This window comes from Anser cygnoides, chromosome 3 (genome assembly GCF_040182565.1).
Source record: "Anser cygnoides isolate HZ-2024a breed goose chromosome 3, Taihu_goose_T2T_genome, whole genome shotgun sequence".
NCBI lineage: Eukaryota > Metazoa > Chordata > Aves > Anseriformes > Anatidae > Anser > Anser cygnoides.
Window position 1 is genome coordinate 37,392,324 of NC_089875.1, and position 16,225 is coordinate 37,408,548.

The 16,225-nt window shown below is 41.8% G+C and overlaps 1 protein-coding gene across 2 annotated transcripts; it reads left to right on the top strand.

Annotated features, from left to right (window-relative positions):
- Positions 1–836: 836 nt before the first annotated feature.
- QPCT (glutaminyl-peptide cyclotransferase) lies at positions 837–14,377 on the top strand. 2 transcript variants are annotated; one of them, XM_048052099.2, is made up of 7 exons: positions 837–990; positions 4,762–4,908; positions 7,118–7,399; positions 9,745–9,921; positions 10,812–10,911; positions 11,396–11,512; positions 13,620–14,377. In XM_048052099.2, the coding sequence occupies exons 1-7, from the start codon at positions 889–891 to the stop codon at positions 13,766–13,768; spliced, it is 1,074 nt and encodes a 357-aa protein (XP_047908056.1). In that variant the 5' UTR covers positions 837–888; the 3' UTR covers positions 13,769–14,377. The 2 variants fall into 2 exon arrangements, with proteins under 2 accessions (XP_047908056.1, XP_013057780.1); XM_013202326.3 differs by lacking the exon at positions 837–990 and adding an exon at positions 3,787–3,909.
- The last annotated feature ends 1,848 nt before the right edge of the window (positions 14,378–16,225 follow it).

The following is a 16,225-nucleotide window of genomic DNA, read 5'->3' on the forward strand; positions in this document are numbered from 1 at the left end:
ATTGAATGCCACTGATATAAATTTGGTTACAGCCAAATTCTTAGTATCAGCTTACAAGGACATTGAATCAGCAGCAGAACTATCATCACCAGCGAGTCCATCGGTATGCTGGGCCGTGGATCCACCGGCTTTTCTAGGAAACCTGTGGAATTGGGGTCAGGGAGCTGCAAATCAACAAACGGCTCTAGTTCACTAAAAGCAGCCTCACAGGCACTTCGGATGCTTGCAAAGCTGTAGTTTTCAGGATGGGGCTCCTCAGTATGATGCTGAAGAGCAGCAGGATGAGTAGTCCTGCTCCCTCCTTCATTTCGACTTTCTTTTCATTCAATTCGTTTGAGCATTAAGTATGAACATTAATAAAAGTGTGAAAGTTGTGGATTTTAACTGGAATATCTGTGATGAAAACGTCAGACGTTTTGCATGAGAGCACAGAGTGAGGCTGGTGATACTGTCCGACCTACAGGGCTTACATGCTCAGAAGCCTTTCAGTTGGCTTCAACCATTTTAACCGGCCTCTTGCTAGACATCACTCGGCGCAAATTCTGGTAGCAGGAGCTGTCACTGTAGGCCCAGAAAGCACCATGAGGACAGCTACAAGCAGGTACAGCCGGTAACACCTCGCAGCGGCAGACCTGTCCCCAGCGGCCCACCGCCACCGCAGGACGGCGCGGGGCTCCTAACGCCGCCCCACAGAGCCCCCGGCCCAGCGCTCCCCAGAGCCCCGTTCGCAGCAGCCCCCTCCCCACCAACCCAGCCGGGCACCCCCGGGGACGGCTCCTCCCGCCGTGGGCACCCTCCTTCCTCCTCCTCCTCCTCCCCTTTCCTCCGTCCCCTCCCCGCCTGCCGCAGCACTGCCCCTTCTCCTCCGGCCCGGACGGCAGGAGCGGGATGGCGGGGCTGGCCGGGGCGCTCTGCCTGGCGGCCGCCGCCGCCTCCTGGCTTCCCCCGGCGCAGGGGCGGGAGAGCGGCGCGGGCTGGACGCTGCTCAAGGTGGGTTTAACCTCCGCCTCCCCTCCCCTCGGCCACGGACCCCCCGCAGGGGTCCCGCCGCCGGGGCGGGCAGGGCGGGCGCAGGTGTGAGGGGAGATGGCGTCCGGCCGCCCCCGCTCATGGCCGCCGCCGGGGGCAGGGGGCGGCTGGGCGGGAGGCTGAGGGGCAGCACCGGGGGAGCCGGCCCCACACGGTCAGGGCGGCTCGGCCGCCGGGAAGCGGGGGGCCCGTCCTCCAGCCATGCCCTGTTGGGGAGGAGAAAGGAGCAGGGAGCGTGCTGATGGCTCCCGCTAACTGGTTTGCGAGGAGACAGGAGGGTAGCATCGCGTGGGGCCACGGCGGGCTCTCATGCATCTACAGCGGTGCCTGAAACAGTGAGAAAACCAGTCTCAATATAACGCTAAAGGAACAATCAACAGCGGTAAAACCTCTACTTCGTTCTCCATGTGACAACTCTTAGTGCCCGATTATGAAACGCTGGCATAGATCTTAATGAACCAAATCACGAGGGACACAGCAGAGCGTAGAATGGCGGATTTCATGTAATTGAAACGTTGGCCAATTCCAAAATGGAAAACCCTCCTTTAGGGCCCATCCTCAGGTGGCTGTAGAAGAGCTGAACCCAGCGGTCACCCACAACTGGCACAGCTCTACCACCCCAACGCAGTGTTACCCTCACCCCTAAATCGGAGGCCAGGACAAACGGGTGAAAGGAAACTTCCTTCATGCATTTCCACTCACCTCCGCTTAGTGGTCGATCCGTTTTCTCCATGATGCCATTCAATGAAGGGTTGGTGGGTGTTTTTTTTTGAAGAAAAAGAAAAGAAATCAAGAGAAACTTTGTCATTCTGTTCTAGTCATGTTATCTCTATATATAACATCTGCCTCATATATAGAATCTATATGCTTATAATATAGACAAGAATATATATACATAGCCCTGCTGCTTCTTTCTTCAGCCCCCTTAACCCACATAAATGCACTCTTTACGTCATTCCTTTCCAACCAGGCAGTCTGCTTGCTAATGATGTAATGCCATCTAACCGCAGAACCATAGCAGCTGAACTCCTCTGCCCTTGCAGACACTAACCAAGAACCACTTCCTCTTTCTCATCAAATTCTTGTCCCTTGACAACTTCTTCTCCTTCTCCCTAAAGGCAAGTATGAGCCAGAAGCTGAAAGTCTTAAGAGCATACCGACCATTCCCTCCTGCTGCTGTAGCTCACTGGGGAGGAGGAACTGGGTCTAAACTTACAAGCTCTGAGAAACAAACTTCCATTGCCATTGAGCAGAAACATATCAAAATCAGCAAGAAAAGCATGGGCTGCTAGAAGTAGTAGAAATCTTGCAGTTTTATTCTGCTTAGTACAAAAGGTTTAATAGTAACCATGCCATAAACACATTGCTCTGCCTCACTGCCATGGCCATGGAGGAAATATGGATCAAGCAACCCTAAGGAATGAGCCACTTATGGATCTCATTCTGTTATGCTTTTATTTTGTGACCACCTTTGCAATTCCTTTTGATTCCCAAATTTGAGCATATTTCCATTACAAGGAATGCAAATTGTTCCTTCTCTTCTGAAGTGTTTTCATACATTTGTACTTAAATAATAATGTTTCTTTTCAAAGTGATTCCATGGCCACAACCAGCAGGCATGCTCTACTGCGCTACAGGCTAGACATGATTCAGCATTCTCATCAAGCCCTTCACTTATTCAAATTTTCAGAACATCCATAATTAATTTGTCCTTCCACACTTCTGAAGTCTGTAGTTGTAGATTTTCTCTCTCCTAAACAGAACAGTTCTGTCACTTTCTCATCTGTGCCTTTTCTACATTGGTGTAAATTCTGCTATATCAAACTGTTAGTCTTTCAAAAATGGAAACATTTTATGCATCTTCTGCAATTGGAAAACTTGTAGAAGTATATCTGATGAAATGTTATCTTTTTAACCCATTTCTAAATCTGTTAACGTTAAAAATGTTAACTGCAAATCCTAAAATGTAGTGTCCTTATAGCCTTAAAATTCAGTTTTTAACTTGAATACTATATTGAAATTGGCATTGTAGGACTCAGTATCCTTGTGCGTCCCCCCCACTTGATTTCACCAGTGAACTGAGGTGGACACCAGTGAACTGAGGTGGAAAGTGCCTCACATAGATAACAGCCAGGAAAAGAGAGAAGGGTTGTATTAAATGTTTACAGTGAAGTCTAGAAAATATCTGTGTTGGTGCCTGCTTTGCCCAGCATAGACAAATGAAGTAGAAAAATTACCAATAGTGAGACCCCAAAAAAACATTTTTTAAAGACTATTTATCTGTCAGGGTAATTAAGATAAAAGATTATTATACAGAGCTGCAGAAGATTTCAAGGTCAGTACACTTGCTGACCAGGTAACAAATGAGTTTCAGCAGTCATTCCAGACCACTGTGAAATGATGCACATGAGTAAGTGGGAAAGGAGAGGGAATTTTCTTTTTTATATCATCTTTTGTTAAGATATTCAGTGCTGGCATCTATGAAAATATCAACTCAATGCAACAGCAGCCCCAAAGCAACTCAACTGTTAAGCATTTGTAAGACAGGAAAGGAACGAAGTAGAAAATACTGTTATCCTGCACTATAAGCTATGGTGCTCTCACACTCCCATTTCTCTCCCTTTCCTCTTTTCAAAAAGGATGAGGTAGACGGGGTGCACTGAAGGACAGCAAGTCTGATAACCACGTACGGCAGTTCTGAACAAAGAACGAACAAACAGACTAGGACCTTCCGCTGGGTGAGAGGACTAGAAGGAAGTCCCTAGGATGGAAATGAGGAATGGATACGATAGGAGTATCCTATGATAGAGCCTAAAATATGAACCACTAAGAACAAGAGTGGCTCAGGAATCTCCTGAGAAGACAAATGCTAGAGACTGGGTAGGTTCAAATCAGGCAACCAAAAGGGCGTTTGGGATGTCCGTGGGTCTCCCACCTGGCATTCAGCTACCACTCTAGGACATCACAAGGCTCTCCCACATCCTTGCTGCACCTGCCAGCCCCACGAGGATGTCTCAAGTATTCTAGGGTTACCTCAGATAGCTCTAAAGGTCCACCCTTAAGCAACAGAAAAGAATACAGCATTGAGGAGGTAGCACTACTGCCTGTTGTCACAGGGGACAAGCTGCCACTTCAGGGGTTACCATGAGGCAAACAAAGCTGATGCATGCCCAGGCTAGCTCTGAAGGAGCTGCACTGTGCTGTGTAGTCACACCAGTACCACCACTGTGGGCAGAGGCCACAAAGACACAGCTTCACTCTTTCTGGGACTAAAGTAGCTTATGCATTTCTTAGCAGTAATGCCCCCCATAATGTAGACAGGCCATAAAGCTAAATATTATTGCTACTAAAATAAAGCTCGTCACGTCTGTCACAAAGGAAACCTTATTTGAAGGTAACATGGTTGAGGGCATGACTGTAGAATACACAGCATTAAGATACCAGAAAAGAGAACCCAGCTAGGGGTTGAATTTGTATGGCTAGTAGGTAAACATTTCTCCTATGTTTTTAATACTAGTATATTTTACATGGAAACCAAAGATAGAAAAGCCACAGAACTTAAAAAAAAGTCCTTTTTTTTCTTGTCAGAAAAGCTTTTTCTTAAATAACTTTATTGTCAGAAAATGAAAAAGCCCTATACACTAAAGTATTATTTGATGTAATTTAGAAGAAAAATGATTTAAAAAGTCTCGTAACAGTTATAGCAATCTTTCCTCCTTCTCCCTTCCACAGTATTCTCACCAGCCAAGAATTTTACATTCTGACGCTATTCAAAAAGTTGCAGAAAACACCGATGTTTCTGAAATGTGGGAAAATGATTTGCGCCCCATCCTGATAGAAAGATACTCAGGATCACCAGGAAACTATGCCGTACGGCAGGTAAGACAACAGGTTCTGAAAACCTCTACGAACACCTATTCTTATTTTCAGATAGTGCCTTCAGTGACCACGTAAGGGACTCAGGATGCACCTTATCATTGTTCTAGGCTAGACTGCGCAGTGCCTACAAGATACAGCTCGCAATTCAGCTATCATTACTTCCTAGGCCTGCATCACAAAGTGAAAGAAAATCTGGTTTTAACTGTATGTTAAATATGTTATTTTAAATTTAAAAGCTTGCCCCAAGGTTTGGTAACCAAAATACAGCACAATGCGTTTCCTTTCCCTTACGTGAGCAGGATTTTGGCCACTGGTTCGAACACCCTGCATGGGGATGAATTAAATGACTTCCCCACACACCTCTCTTCTTCTGGAGCAGTGCTGTGCTGTTACACTCCCCTGTAATGTTGCCTTGGATGGATGTAAAAAACCAAAAAGGACTAAAAGGGATCAGAGAAGCCCACACTGGCAGGCAGCCTCAATGGTCAACATGACAATCCAGAGCACTAGCCCCATTGGCCCAAGAATGGCTGCGTGTTAATATTGGGCTAACACAGATACACTGCACCTGGCCCCAAGCTGGTAAGATCTCCAGCACATTGTGTTTGAGCCACAAGGATTAAACACCACCAAGCCCTCCTGTGTACCCTGCCCACTCTGAATTACATCAGTCAGTCAGGAGACTAAGACACTGGCACAGCTGAGTTTACTTGGAAGTGCTTGCAACATCTCCCTAGCCTTCATTTATCCTTGAAGCAGTGACTCAACAGCTCCAAGACAGCCCTAACTACAGTAAGTTCATTTGCCACTCTGCAACTGGTAGACTGGAAAAAAGCAGCTTTTTAATGCTTTGTGTGTCTATAGATTTAGTTCTGTGGTTTCCTTAGTGATACCCTGGAAGGCAGCCAAATGAAAGGGGAAAAAGTAAGAAAAACAGAACAAAACAAAAAAAACAGCACAGCCTAGGCTAGAAAACCAAAAATCATGTTCAAAAAAACGATCATCTTCTTACAAGGTAACAGCATATACTAAATTAGACCTCCACCAAGGAAAAAACACAACAGAATATGCAATGGGTGACATCTCTTTATGAAGACAAAAAAGTATCAGATTCCTTTAACGGAGAGGGCTAGTTCCAGTCACAGATTGAGCACACTGGGAACTTCACCCAGGCTTACATATTCCTCTTAATCCATAACAGAAGTCCTTTGCTCTGCCTACAGATAGTGGATAGACCATACAATGCCATAAAAGCTTTTGGAAGGTGACCACAAACAAAATGGAAGTTTGTTCCAGCACAAAATTTATGGCAGCGTTCCCACTGACTTCACTAAGAACAGGACAAGTCTTCAAAGTCTATTTTCTTTTTTCCCCTTAGAGGCTTTTGTGAATGTTTATTTAGAGAGAGAGGAATCTGCCTTGAAGAAGCACTCTGGGGACCCATAAAAATAAGTTGCTCAACAGAGATGGCCCTCTAGTAAGAGTTAGCCAGAAGTCTGTACTAAGTATAGCTGGCGTAGTTAGAGGTATTCTCTTAAGGTAGGAAGTTACCTAAAAGGAGCAATCTCTCATACAGATTTACTGTCTTCATTTTTGTCACGGATTTCATTTTTAAACATATGAAATGCATCATTCATTCCTTAGTTTACAAGAACCCAGACTGCCTTTCATAGCCTTGTAAACAACTTAGGGCACTTGAATGGCAGATTTCTCATAGAAGTTAAAAAAAATTAAACCATCGTTTTATTTATACTGCTACGTATCTATACATAGTAATTGTCAAAATAGCCACAAGTTCTCTGCAGCCATGTTTGACACTTAAGGACAGAAGTGAGTTTAGATCTGAGTAGACAAACATTAAATCTATCCTGGTTATACCTGGAAGAGACTGGCTTGGAGTCTTCAGAGATGGAGATCTCAACATGTCACATGGATGAGCAATCATTCAAAACTCTCAGACTCGAAATACAAGAGACGAAATAGAGAGATGAAAAGCAAGCGAGCCAGTCAGAGGGTAGGCTAAGGTAGCAAAGATGGTGCTTATTTCACATGGTGACATTAATTTTTTTTTCTATAACATTCACCTATCAGAGCTTCCAGAAATAAACTTAAGTGCCACTACGATTAATTAGCTACTGATAATTTGTCTGCAACATCTTTTTTAAGCAAGTGATACTCATCTGGTATACTTTTTTTTTCCTAATTGCAGCACATCAAGCATCGCCTTCAAAGGTTACAGGCTGGTTGGGAAATTGAAGAAGATACATTTCAGAGATACACGCCGTATGGATATCAAACCTTTTCAAATATTATCAGTACTCTCAACCCCTCTGCAAAACGCCATCTGGTACTCGCTTGCCACTACGACTCAAAATTCTTTGCACCGCAATGGCACGGGAGGGTGTTTGTAGGAGCAACTGATTCAGCCGTGCCTTGTGCTATGATATTGGAGCTGGCACGGGCCCTGGATAACAAGCTTCAGGCAATCAAGGTAGTTTGACTGTTTCGTTTTCATTTGTTTTTGCAATAGCAATAGACCTGAAGGTTTTTCCATGTTCTCTCCTTCAGTCTGCGTCTGATTCTCTGACCACCGTGCCTATAGTAAAACTCCCATCGGCTTCACGAGGAACCAGAGAGCTGTAGCTACTACTACTGTAGAGTAAATTGGCACACTAAAACTTGATATGGAAAGTGTGACTATCTGAAAGTTATCTAATATATACTATATAAAAACAATTTATAAGTGAATAATGCGAGTTTCATAGACTTAGATACAATCCTACTTTGTACATGAAAAGCAACAGACTCCTACTGAGAAGTTCTTGTCAAATCCAGTACCAATGCTTTATTTCTTTTGGAATCTTGCATTTAACAATGCAAGTGACAATATCATGTTATCAGTCTCCTACCGTAGGAAAATGTCCTTCAAAGCTCTGCCATTGCTGGGCACAAGAATGTGTTGATCCTACGAGCTCTACAAGCTATTTCACACACTCATGAGTGCCATCTAGTGGTTCCGTACTTACTATTTACAGACGAATAATTCCCAAACACCAACAGAGCTTTCACAGGAAAAATTTTCTCAAATGCTTTACGAAGCATTGGAATACTCAGCTCAAGTACTACGGTTACCTGTCTTCATTTGTTTCCAGAAACTGATTTGGTACCTTCTGACATTAGAATTGAAAGATTAAGAATATGCCAAGGTTTTTAGTCACAGAATGAAGCACTCCTGTAACACGCACGCAAGCTTCCATTTAGAAGAAGCTTCATTTAGCATAAATTTGCCTGCTTGTTATTTATGGAACAACCTGTACACTGATTTAAGGACTGGATTTTTTGGCAACTAATACATCGTTTCATGATTGTTTAATCACGTAAGATGACAGCACTTGACAAAAAGGCAACCTAATTACTTCACACAGGCTATCGTTTGTACACTCCTGTAACAAAATACACTTTGGGATCCATCTGCTTAATACATTAGCTATGACCTTTTCGCTCTGCTCATAGCAGCTTAACAGACCTTGTTATGTTTTCAGCCAAATCTATTTATACTTGGACTTGAAACCATGATCTTTACCCTGATGTTTCTCCAATTACATAGAGTAAATTTAAAATTAAAGGGCAAAAAAAAACTCTTTACATTATCCAGACCTGGCAACGTGCTGAGCAGTAATAATAATTAAAACTACTGCTTTCTAAAATTCAAATGGCATTAATGCAGTTTGCTCCAAAATGTAACGCAAAACAACTGGTATCAAAGGTGCTCCGTCCAGTGCAAAGGACAAAGGGCAGCAAGGAGGCACTGCCATTAGAAAAATCCATACATTACTGTAAGCATAATCAATAATCATCTTGCCTACGTGAGTGACACTTTACAGAGGTTTTCCTCTATTGTTTGTATTGGATCAGCTCCAGCGAGCTGGGAGGTGTAGCCCATACAGGACATGACCGTTGCCAGCAACCCCACCTTTTTAACCACATCATGCAGCTTCACTTGAAGTAAAATTAATTCATAGAGGGATTAAAATATTCATGGCAACTGCCAAGACTACAGTTCCTGAAACTGTTCATGTACTGGAACTGAACTGGGTTTAGCCATGCTGTTGATTAGTAAGAAACTCTGCCAGAGCAAACAAGGCTTCAGTTAGTAAATAGAGAGAAAAAAGGCTCCTACATCGAGAAGAAATTTCACACCCTAAATAATCATATATATTCTCAACAGTTTCCATTACTATGCTATTTTTGGTTGCTGAAGAGGAAGGGTGTATCCACTCCACTGTCTGTGCTTTGGTTTTAGGGTAAAGTTACCTAGATGGTTGCAAGTCCCCCTGAAGGAAAAGAAATGATCATTCTTTTCACGACTAACTGCTCTTTGTCCTTCAGTGAAACGAACTTTACGTAATTCACCTCCACTGATGCATAACTGCAGCAGAAATAATATTCCTTTGTGGCACAGTCATGTATTATTAGCACTCACAGCAGCTGTTGTTGCTGACATGTCTCCCCCGTTATCTGAAATGGGGTTTTGGCTACCTGGTTTTGCAAACCTGTCTCATCATACACAGCTCATGTCCACTGAAGTCAGAAATTAAACTTTTAACCAGAACCAAATATCACACCAGGCTGGAGACATGTCACTGTGCTGGATAAATAATAATGATTGATCACTACCACACTATAATGTGTTTGCGATTAACAGCCATAGGAGGCTTTGCATAGGGTGCCCTGAGAATATACCTGCACCGATGCAGCTTTTATGACTACAGCATTTGTCCTTTACTTAATGCTCTAGCCAGAATCAGTTATGTTACTTTTAACTTCTTCCAACAGACCAGCTCAACATCAAGACCAGACCTTTCACTTCAGCTTATTTTTTTTGATGGTGAAGAAGCTTTTGTCCAGTGGTCCCCTTCGGATTCCCTCTATGGGTCTCAACACTTGGCTCAGAAGATGGTATCTACTCCACATCCGCCTGGTTCAACAACCACAAATCAGCTCCAGGGCATGGTAAGTGCCCTACACCTACATAATGCGTAATAGTAAGTTCCAATTCTTTAATATTTAATTTGGAAATAACTGGCCTAACTCCTAAGAAACCATGAACCTCACCAAAATTAATAGAAGTAAACTTGTGGGAAATTTAGGAGACGATAAAATACAGAAATGGCAAGACTTTTTCAGGTGGATCCACTTAGACCTTTTCCATGCAAGTATAAGGAGCAGCTTTAGAAAAATCAAAATGCACAGATTTATCAGAATATAAGCTAGGATACCCATCTCCTTCAACAGAGATCATTCAAAGTGATTAGGAAAGAGCACAGAACTTAAGAGTCTTTGAAAAATCCCCCCGAGTTCATCCTTGGTTTCAGACCGCTCAGCGCTAAGCTACAATAAGCTCTCTGTGTTGCCTGTTGATTCCTACATTTTGTCTCCTCCCCTCTCCCTGCTGCCTTCTGGTTTCCCAACTCATTGCTGAGACACTTTTCTTCTGTCACTGTATCTCGTGACTCATAAAATGTCTTTCCCTTGACACACTTTGTTGTTCTCCAGGGAAGAAGCAATTTCCTCTTTTTTTCTCCCCCCCACCATAGCTTTTCTTTTAAAGGGATGAAACACACAAACTGCAAAGAAAGCAGCACAGCCTGTTTCAGAATGAGGAACAGAGAAACGCTCTTCCTTTTTTTCCCTTTTTCCTCCTTGGAAAGACAGCAGGATGCATTAGTTTTGAGTCAGCTTCTGCTAACGAGTTCTTCTCAGGCACCATGGTAGAAAAGCCAGATCTTGGGCAAGAGCCAAAGACCTAGTCATGACCAGTACAGGAACCACGAGGTTTCATTAATGCTGCTGGTGGTGGAGCGATGTAAAGAATTCTGTATTAAAGTTTCTTTCCTCTGTAGGACCTACTTGTACTACTGGATTTAATTGGTGCACCAAACCCAGTCTTTCCCAATTATTTTCCAAACACTATCCGATGGTTTCAGAGGCTTCAAGCAATTGGTAAGGAGAGGGGCATGGGCTCTTGACAAATCTGAAAACTTAGCCTGTATTTTCATAAGGAATGAAGCCATGTAAATTAGATTTTTAAAATATATTTTTGGTTTACAGTTATAATATTTAATAACGTAAATGTTAAATTTGGTGCATCTTAAATACTGAAATCTTCATGCAGGTTTAATTAATAAATATCTGAGTAAGACTCACAGACCCTTGGAAGCCATGAAACAGATTCTACTTCTTATTGCTGCTTTGTGACTCCTGGAAACTGTTTCACTTCTGTTTCAGTTCTCACTTCTGTAAAGTGATGATAACACCACCAGTCTTGAGGTCTTCTAAATACTAAACAAATGCAACAGACAGTCCCCAACTCTTTTTTCTTCTTTGATGGAAAAAGCTTCCATGTGAGAGGAAAAATAATCCCCATGTGCTATTATGCCTCACATTGTCCAGAAACATTAACAGCCACTTTCATTGTGAATTTCAGAGGAAAAGCTACATGGCATGAATCTGTTGAAGAATCACCTTGTTGAGAGGCAGTACTTCCAGAATAATTTACATCGAGGCTTGGTTGAAGATGACCACGTTCCATTTTTATTAAGAGGTACTGGCAGCTCTAACACCACTTTGAAAATATAACTTCAGTAACAAATGCTCCATTTATTAAATAAGCAAGTGCACTTGAACCTGTTTTTCAAGCTTACGTGCCCCAGGTTGAAGCTTCCAAATCCAACACTATGAGGGTCAAGAGTCACAGCTTCGAAAAACATAGCAGAGCAAAAGCAGAGATAAAACATGCCCTTCATCATTTTCCACGAGCACAGCTCCAAGGGCACACAAATAACGGCAATTTCTGCCACCAGTGCAGCATCCTACAAAAATGGGTAACTCTGACCCAAGGGGATATCACTGCACGCTACATTATGCCAGTTACTGGCCAGTTATGGCTACTTACTGTTTCTAGAAATAGTGAGACACTTCACTACTTCAAAGACTACAAAAATCTCTAAAGACCTTTTGTCAAATTTACATTAATGATCACAATTACCTGTTTAAATCTGAAGGCACTGACTTCTGCAAAAACTCATATATTCAGATCAGACATCCTCATTCCCTATAGCAAACAGATTTCACAACTTGAAATCCTGAAAAAGAATTGAAAACATGAAAGCTTGAGGGGTGGGAAAAGCGCATATAGCAGTCAGCAGGAAGAGCAAAGGCCACAGTATGTCTGAAATCCCTCCTAGCATTAGGCACGTACCTGAAAGTGGAATTTCCTACCTGAGCATCTCTCCTGGCAGACACCTACACTACTGCCCTCTGACTCTACGTTCATTCTTTTCTCTTGGGATGCAAAGAAAGGGAAAGCAGTTATACTGGTGCTGCCCCGCTACAGGTCAATGACTGAAGCACTTCGCCAAGCGCAGGACATGGATTTGATCTCCCCTATTCAAGCACTCAGTACAGCAACTTCAAAACTAACGTGGGCCAAGGAAGGATACTGGATATAACTAGTACATTCTTCTAGTTGAAATTTCTCAACACGCAGCAAGGACTACAGGAGTCATATTGCTAGAGAAGGGTTAAGCAAAAAGGAGTGTGGCATGAGGTCAGTGCAGAGTGTATCTACCTAGGAAAGGAGGGAGGTCCCTTCCTATCCAGTCCTTAATTTTAACGTTGCTTATGCTCTCTAACTACTGAGTAATGCAAAATGTGCATGCAGCTCTGGAAGCAGGCACAAGATCAGTCACACCTCACTTACTGTCCTGCTCATTGTCTCTTCAGCTCCATCAACCTTTCATTTTTCACAGCAAGGCAGGGCCTGGGTCCAGTGAAATCTACACAGCTCACACATGCATGTACAGGGATATCAAAAAAACTACACGAGGGAAGCTGATAAGGGACTACACCTCAAAACCTTTTCTAATAACATAAACAATGCCTAGTGAATAAAATATTCCTCTGTGGTATTTGGCTGAAAAACTAGAGAGGAAAAGCAATAAAACAGGAAAGAGGCTGGAGACAAACAATGCTCCACCACTGCCCCCAAAGAAGGATCAGGAAACAGAAGACTGATTTAATTCCTTTTACAGAAAAATTGCATCACGTGTCAATGTATCAGTGACTTTTTATATGTATATACAGTATTACAGATCCTTTAAAGTGTAAGTTCTTTTATCTGAGGATAATAGTGCTTCTACTTTCTAGAAGAAAAACACAGTAATACTGTTTTTACCACTTAGGGAAAAGACTAAAAACTGCTTCAACAAAGTGTTCAAACCTAACACTGGCATGAGAACATGCTAATCAGTTTGGGTTTGTGGAGCTGCAATGGATCCTTTGCCCTTCTCTAGCTACTAAACACAGTATTAGCAACTACAATGCATGGAATCTTAAAAAAGATGTATCAAACAACAGGGCAGGTGTCACAACAGTAAAACTATTAGGTACACGTGCCTTAAAAAAGGAGAAGTACTTGAGGGAAAGGAGGGTAGTATCGATTTTAGGAAGCACACAATCAAACAGATAGGCTGCAGTCAGTCACAGGGTTCAAAAAAAGAGACTGTAAAAGGAAACCACCATGACACACATTCCTCTCTAAGGTAAGTGTATTGAGTAGTTACCTGAATATCATTAACTGGTGATGTATCAATTTGATTAACAGAACTCGTGCAGTATTTTTTCTCCAAATATCACTATTTTCCTCACAGGGGTTCCAGTCCTCCATCTGATTCCATCTCCTTTTCCTCAAGTATGGCATACCATGGAGGACACTGAAGAAAACCTTGACAAAACCACTATCGACAATCTCAGCAAAATCCTGCAAGTGTTTGTACTAGAATACCTAAACCTGCAATGAGACACTGGCAACAAATCGTGCTCCATTTTAAATGCTGTTTGCCCACCTTCACTTTTGCCATTTAATTACATCAGAGAACACTAAAGCGAAGGAAAATATGGTGATATCTTCTGCTAGACTGATTACTGATTCAGTTGTTCCTGGCTCAATGTTCCATATAAACAAATAAAAGATAGCATTAAAAAAGAACTAGTTTCAGCCTGGAAAGAATTTGATCTTTCCATGTCTTACCTCTGAATAAACAAAACCCCAGAATTTTCCCACATTGTTATCACTGTTTTTATGTCGCATATTAAGATCCCAGTAGGAAATGCCTCCAGACATGTGTAGCTACTTAAAAAAAAAAAAGTGCAACCAACTTCTGCAGTCTTCAGCAAGAGAAATTTGTAACACTTTGTTAAGAGAGGGAAAAATCACATTAAAACAATACAATACAAATTTGTATTATTTTGTATAATTGTAATATTACATGACAGCCTGAAAATGAATCTGAATTTGTTTTTGTTGCTCAAGATGAAACAAAAATGCATTTGTTTTCCCATTTTACCATTTGTGAAAAATGTTTCTATTGTGCATAAAACTTCTGAAGTAGAAAACAAATTCTAAAAATTGGTCAGATGTGTTTCTTTTCAGATAAATATTACTGTACATTTGTGTAACTACATCAAAACTATTTGAACTCTTTGCTATCGTATTCTCCTCTACTTCGGCCTGTGAGAATAACATTCTAAATTACTATCTCCGTAGTTTGAATACTCTGAGCAGTGTAAGTCACCATTTCCTGTAGATGAAGAAAAAGATAGCAACATGGCTATATACAGAAATATTAATCAAGTTTGTGCGGCTAATTTTGTTTTTAGACACGAACTCTTATGGCACTTCAAACTTTGCAAAATTCATTAGGCACGTGCAATGTGCGCTGCCACTCTGGTTCTTCAAGTATTTGAATGTTAACCTAAAATAGGCCTCATTATGAAACATGGGATCAGAGGGTTGTCGTAACTGGGGAAAGCCTAAATTTTTAAACTCAATAGCTAGTTGAAACCATAATTGAACCATGTAATTTAAACCAATTGTCCAGCATGCCAATTTTGTCAGAAACTTCTAACTGCCTGAGCATGTGGTACTCCTGAGCTGTTAACTCAGTTCAAAGAAATGAGATACACGTTGCTGTAATATTTGGTGGTTCTCAAAAAAAAAAAAAAAGGTGGCATTTTTCTTTTACCTTTTTGGTTTTTTTGGACAGGAAGAAGGCCCTCTCAACTACATTTGAGCCCTAGAAAGGGTTTCCTTAAAGAGACACAGAGCTATAATTTTTAGAAGAGGGAAGGGTCATCATCTTAGCAATTTAAATGATCATTCATTTCAAAAATTTAAACTGCATTTACAACTGCTGAATGTAAAATGTACATCAGCCCAGTACCCTTGTGACTACAAATCTAAGCCCCCAAATGCACAAGAACCTGAAGTTATTATCAGTAAAGACATGATACAAGACAGGTCCTCACTGCTACTAAGCCAAAAAAGAAAAAGCAGGTAGGAAGGAGCCCATACTTTTGGTAAAATACCCAGGAAAGACAAGTGACAAGAACAGGACTGGTATCTCTTCCACTTTCAGTTTCAACAGTGTGTATCACTAAGTGCATATGCAGGATCTGGGCGTGCAGAGTATAGATAATCAGTTCAGAATTCAGACAGGCTTTACGTTAAAAATCATCTTCCCTGTTGGATGGTGGCAGCAGGAGACAAAAATCATTAGAGGGATTTCAGGTAACCTTAAAGTTACGCAAATCAGCAGGATTTGTCACATCTCGGTCAAGTAAAAAAAAGTAATAGAAAAAAAAAATCAATCCACCAGCCCTTAAGAGGCTGTCGCTGGCCTGTCACAGTCCTCGTAAAGGTGCATGTGGTTATTACCTGGCAGAAGGGAACAGAACAGAAAAAACTCAAGAGCCATTACTCAGTAGGTAAAGCTGGAAAAAAAAAACACCATACATTAGTTATGTACATTGTAGTACAAACTCTAGCTCCTTTTATATCAAGACAACGCAGTTTGTCACAAGAAACTTAAGTAGAAGTGTGCAGCCCTCATTCTCTAACGCTTGATGCATTTACCTACAAGTGAAGCGATCCTACGCAAACACAGTTGGAACAGGTTAAGGGAGTAACAATGCTGAATCCTCTGGTAGGCAGAAGTAACAGCAAGTACCAGTCCTCTTTCTCCTCTAGCTGGGGCAGCATTCCTATCACCAGGAACGAAGACAATATAAGTTAGCAATTCTTATTCACCATGTTTCAAATAAACATTTTGATTGTGACCGCCCAGCACCAAAATACAATCATAAAAGGCAAAATATGCTTTTTGAAGGACCCAATCTACATTGGTAGCAGACCCAGCAAAACACTTAGTTTCACACAGCTGCTCATTGAGATTGAAGTATTACCTGAGAGCATCAT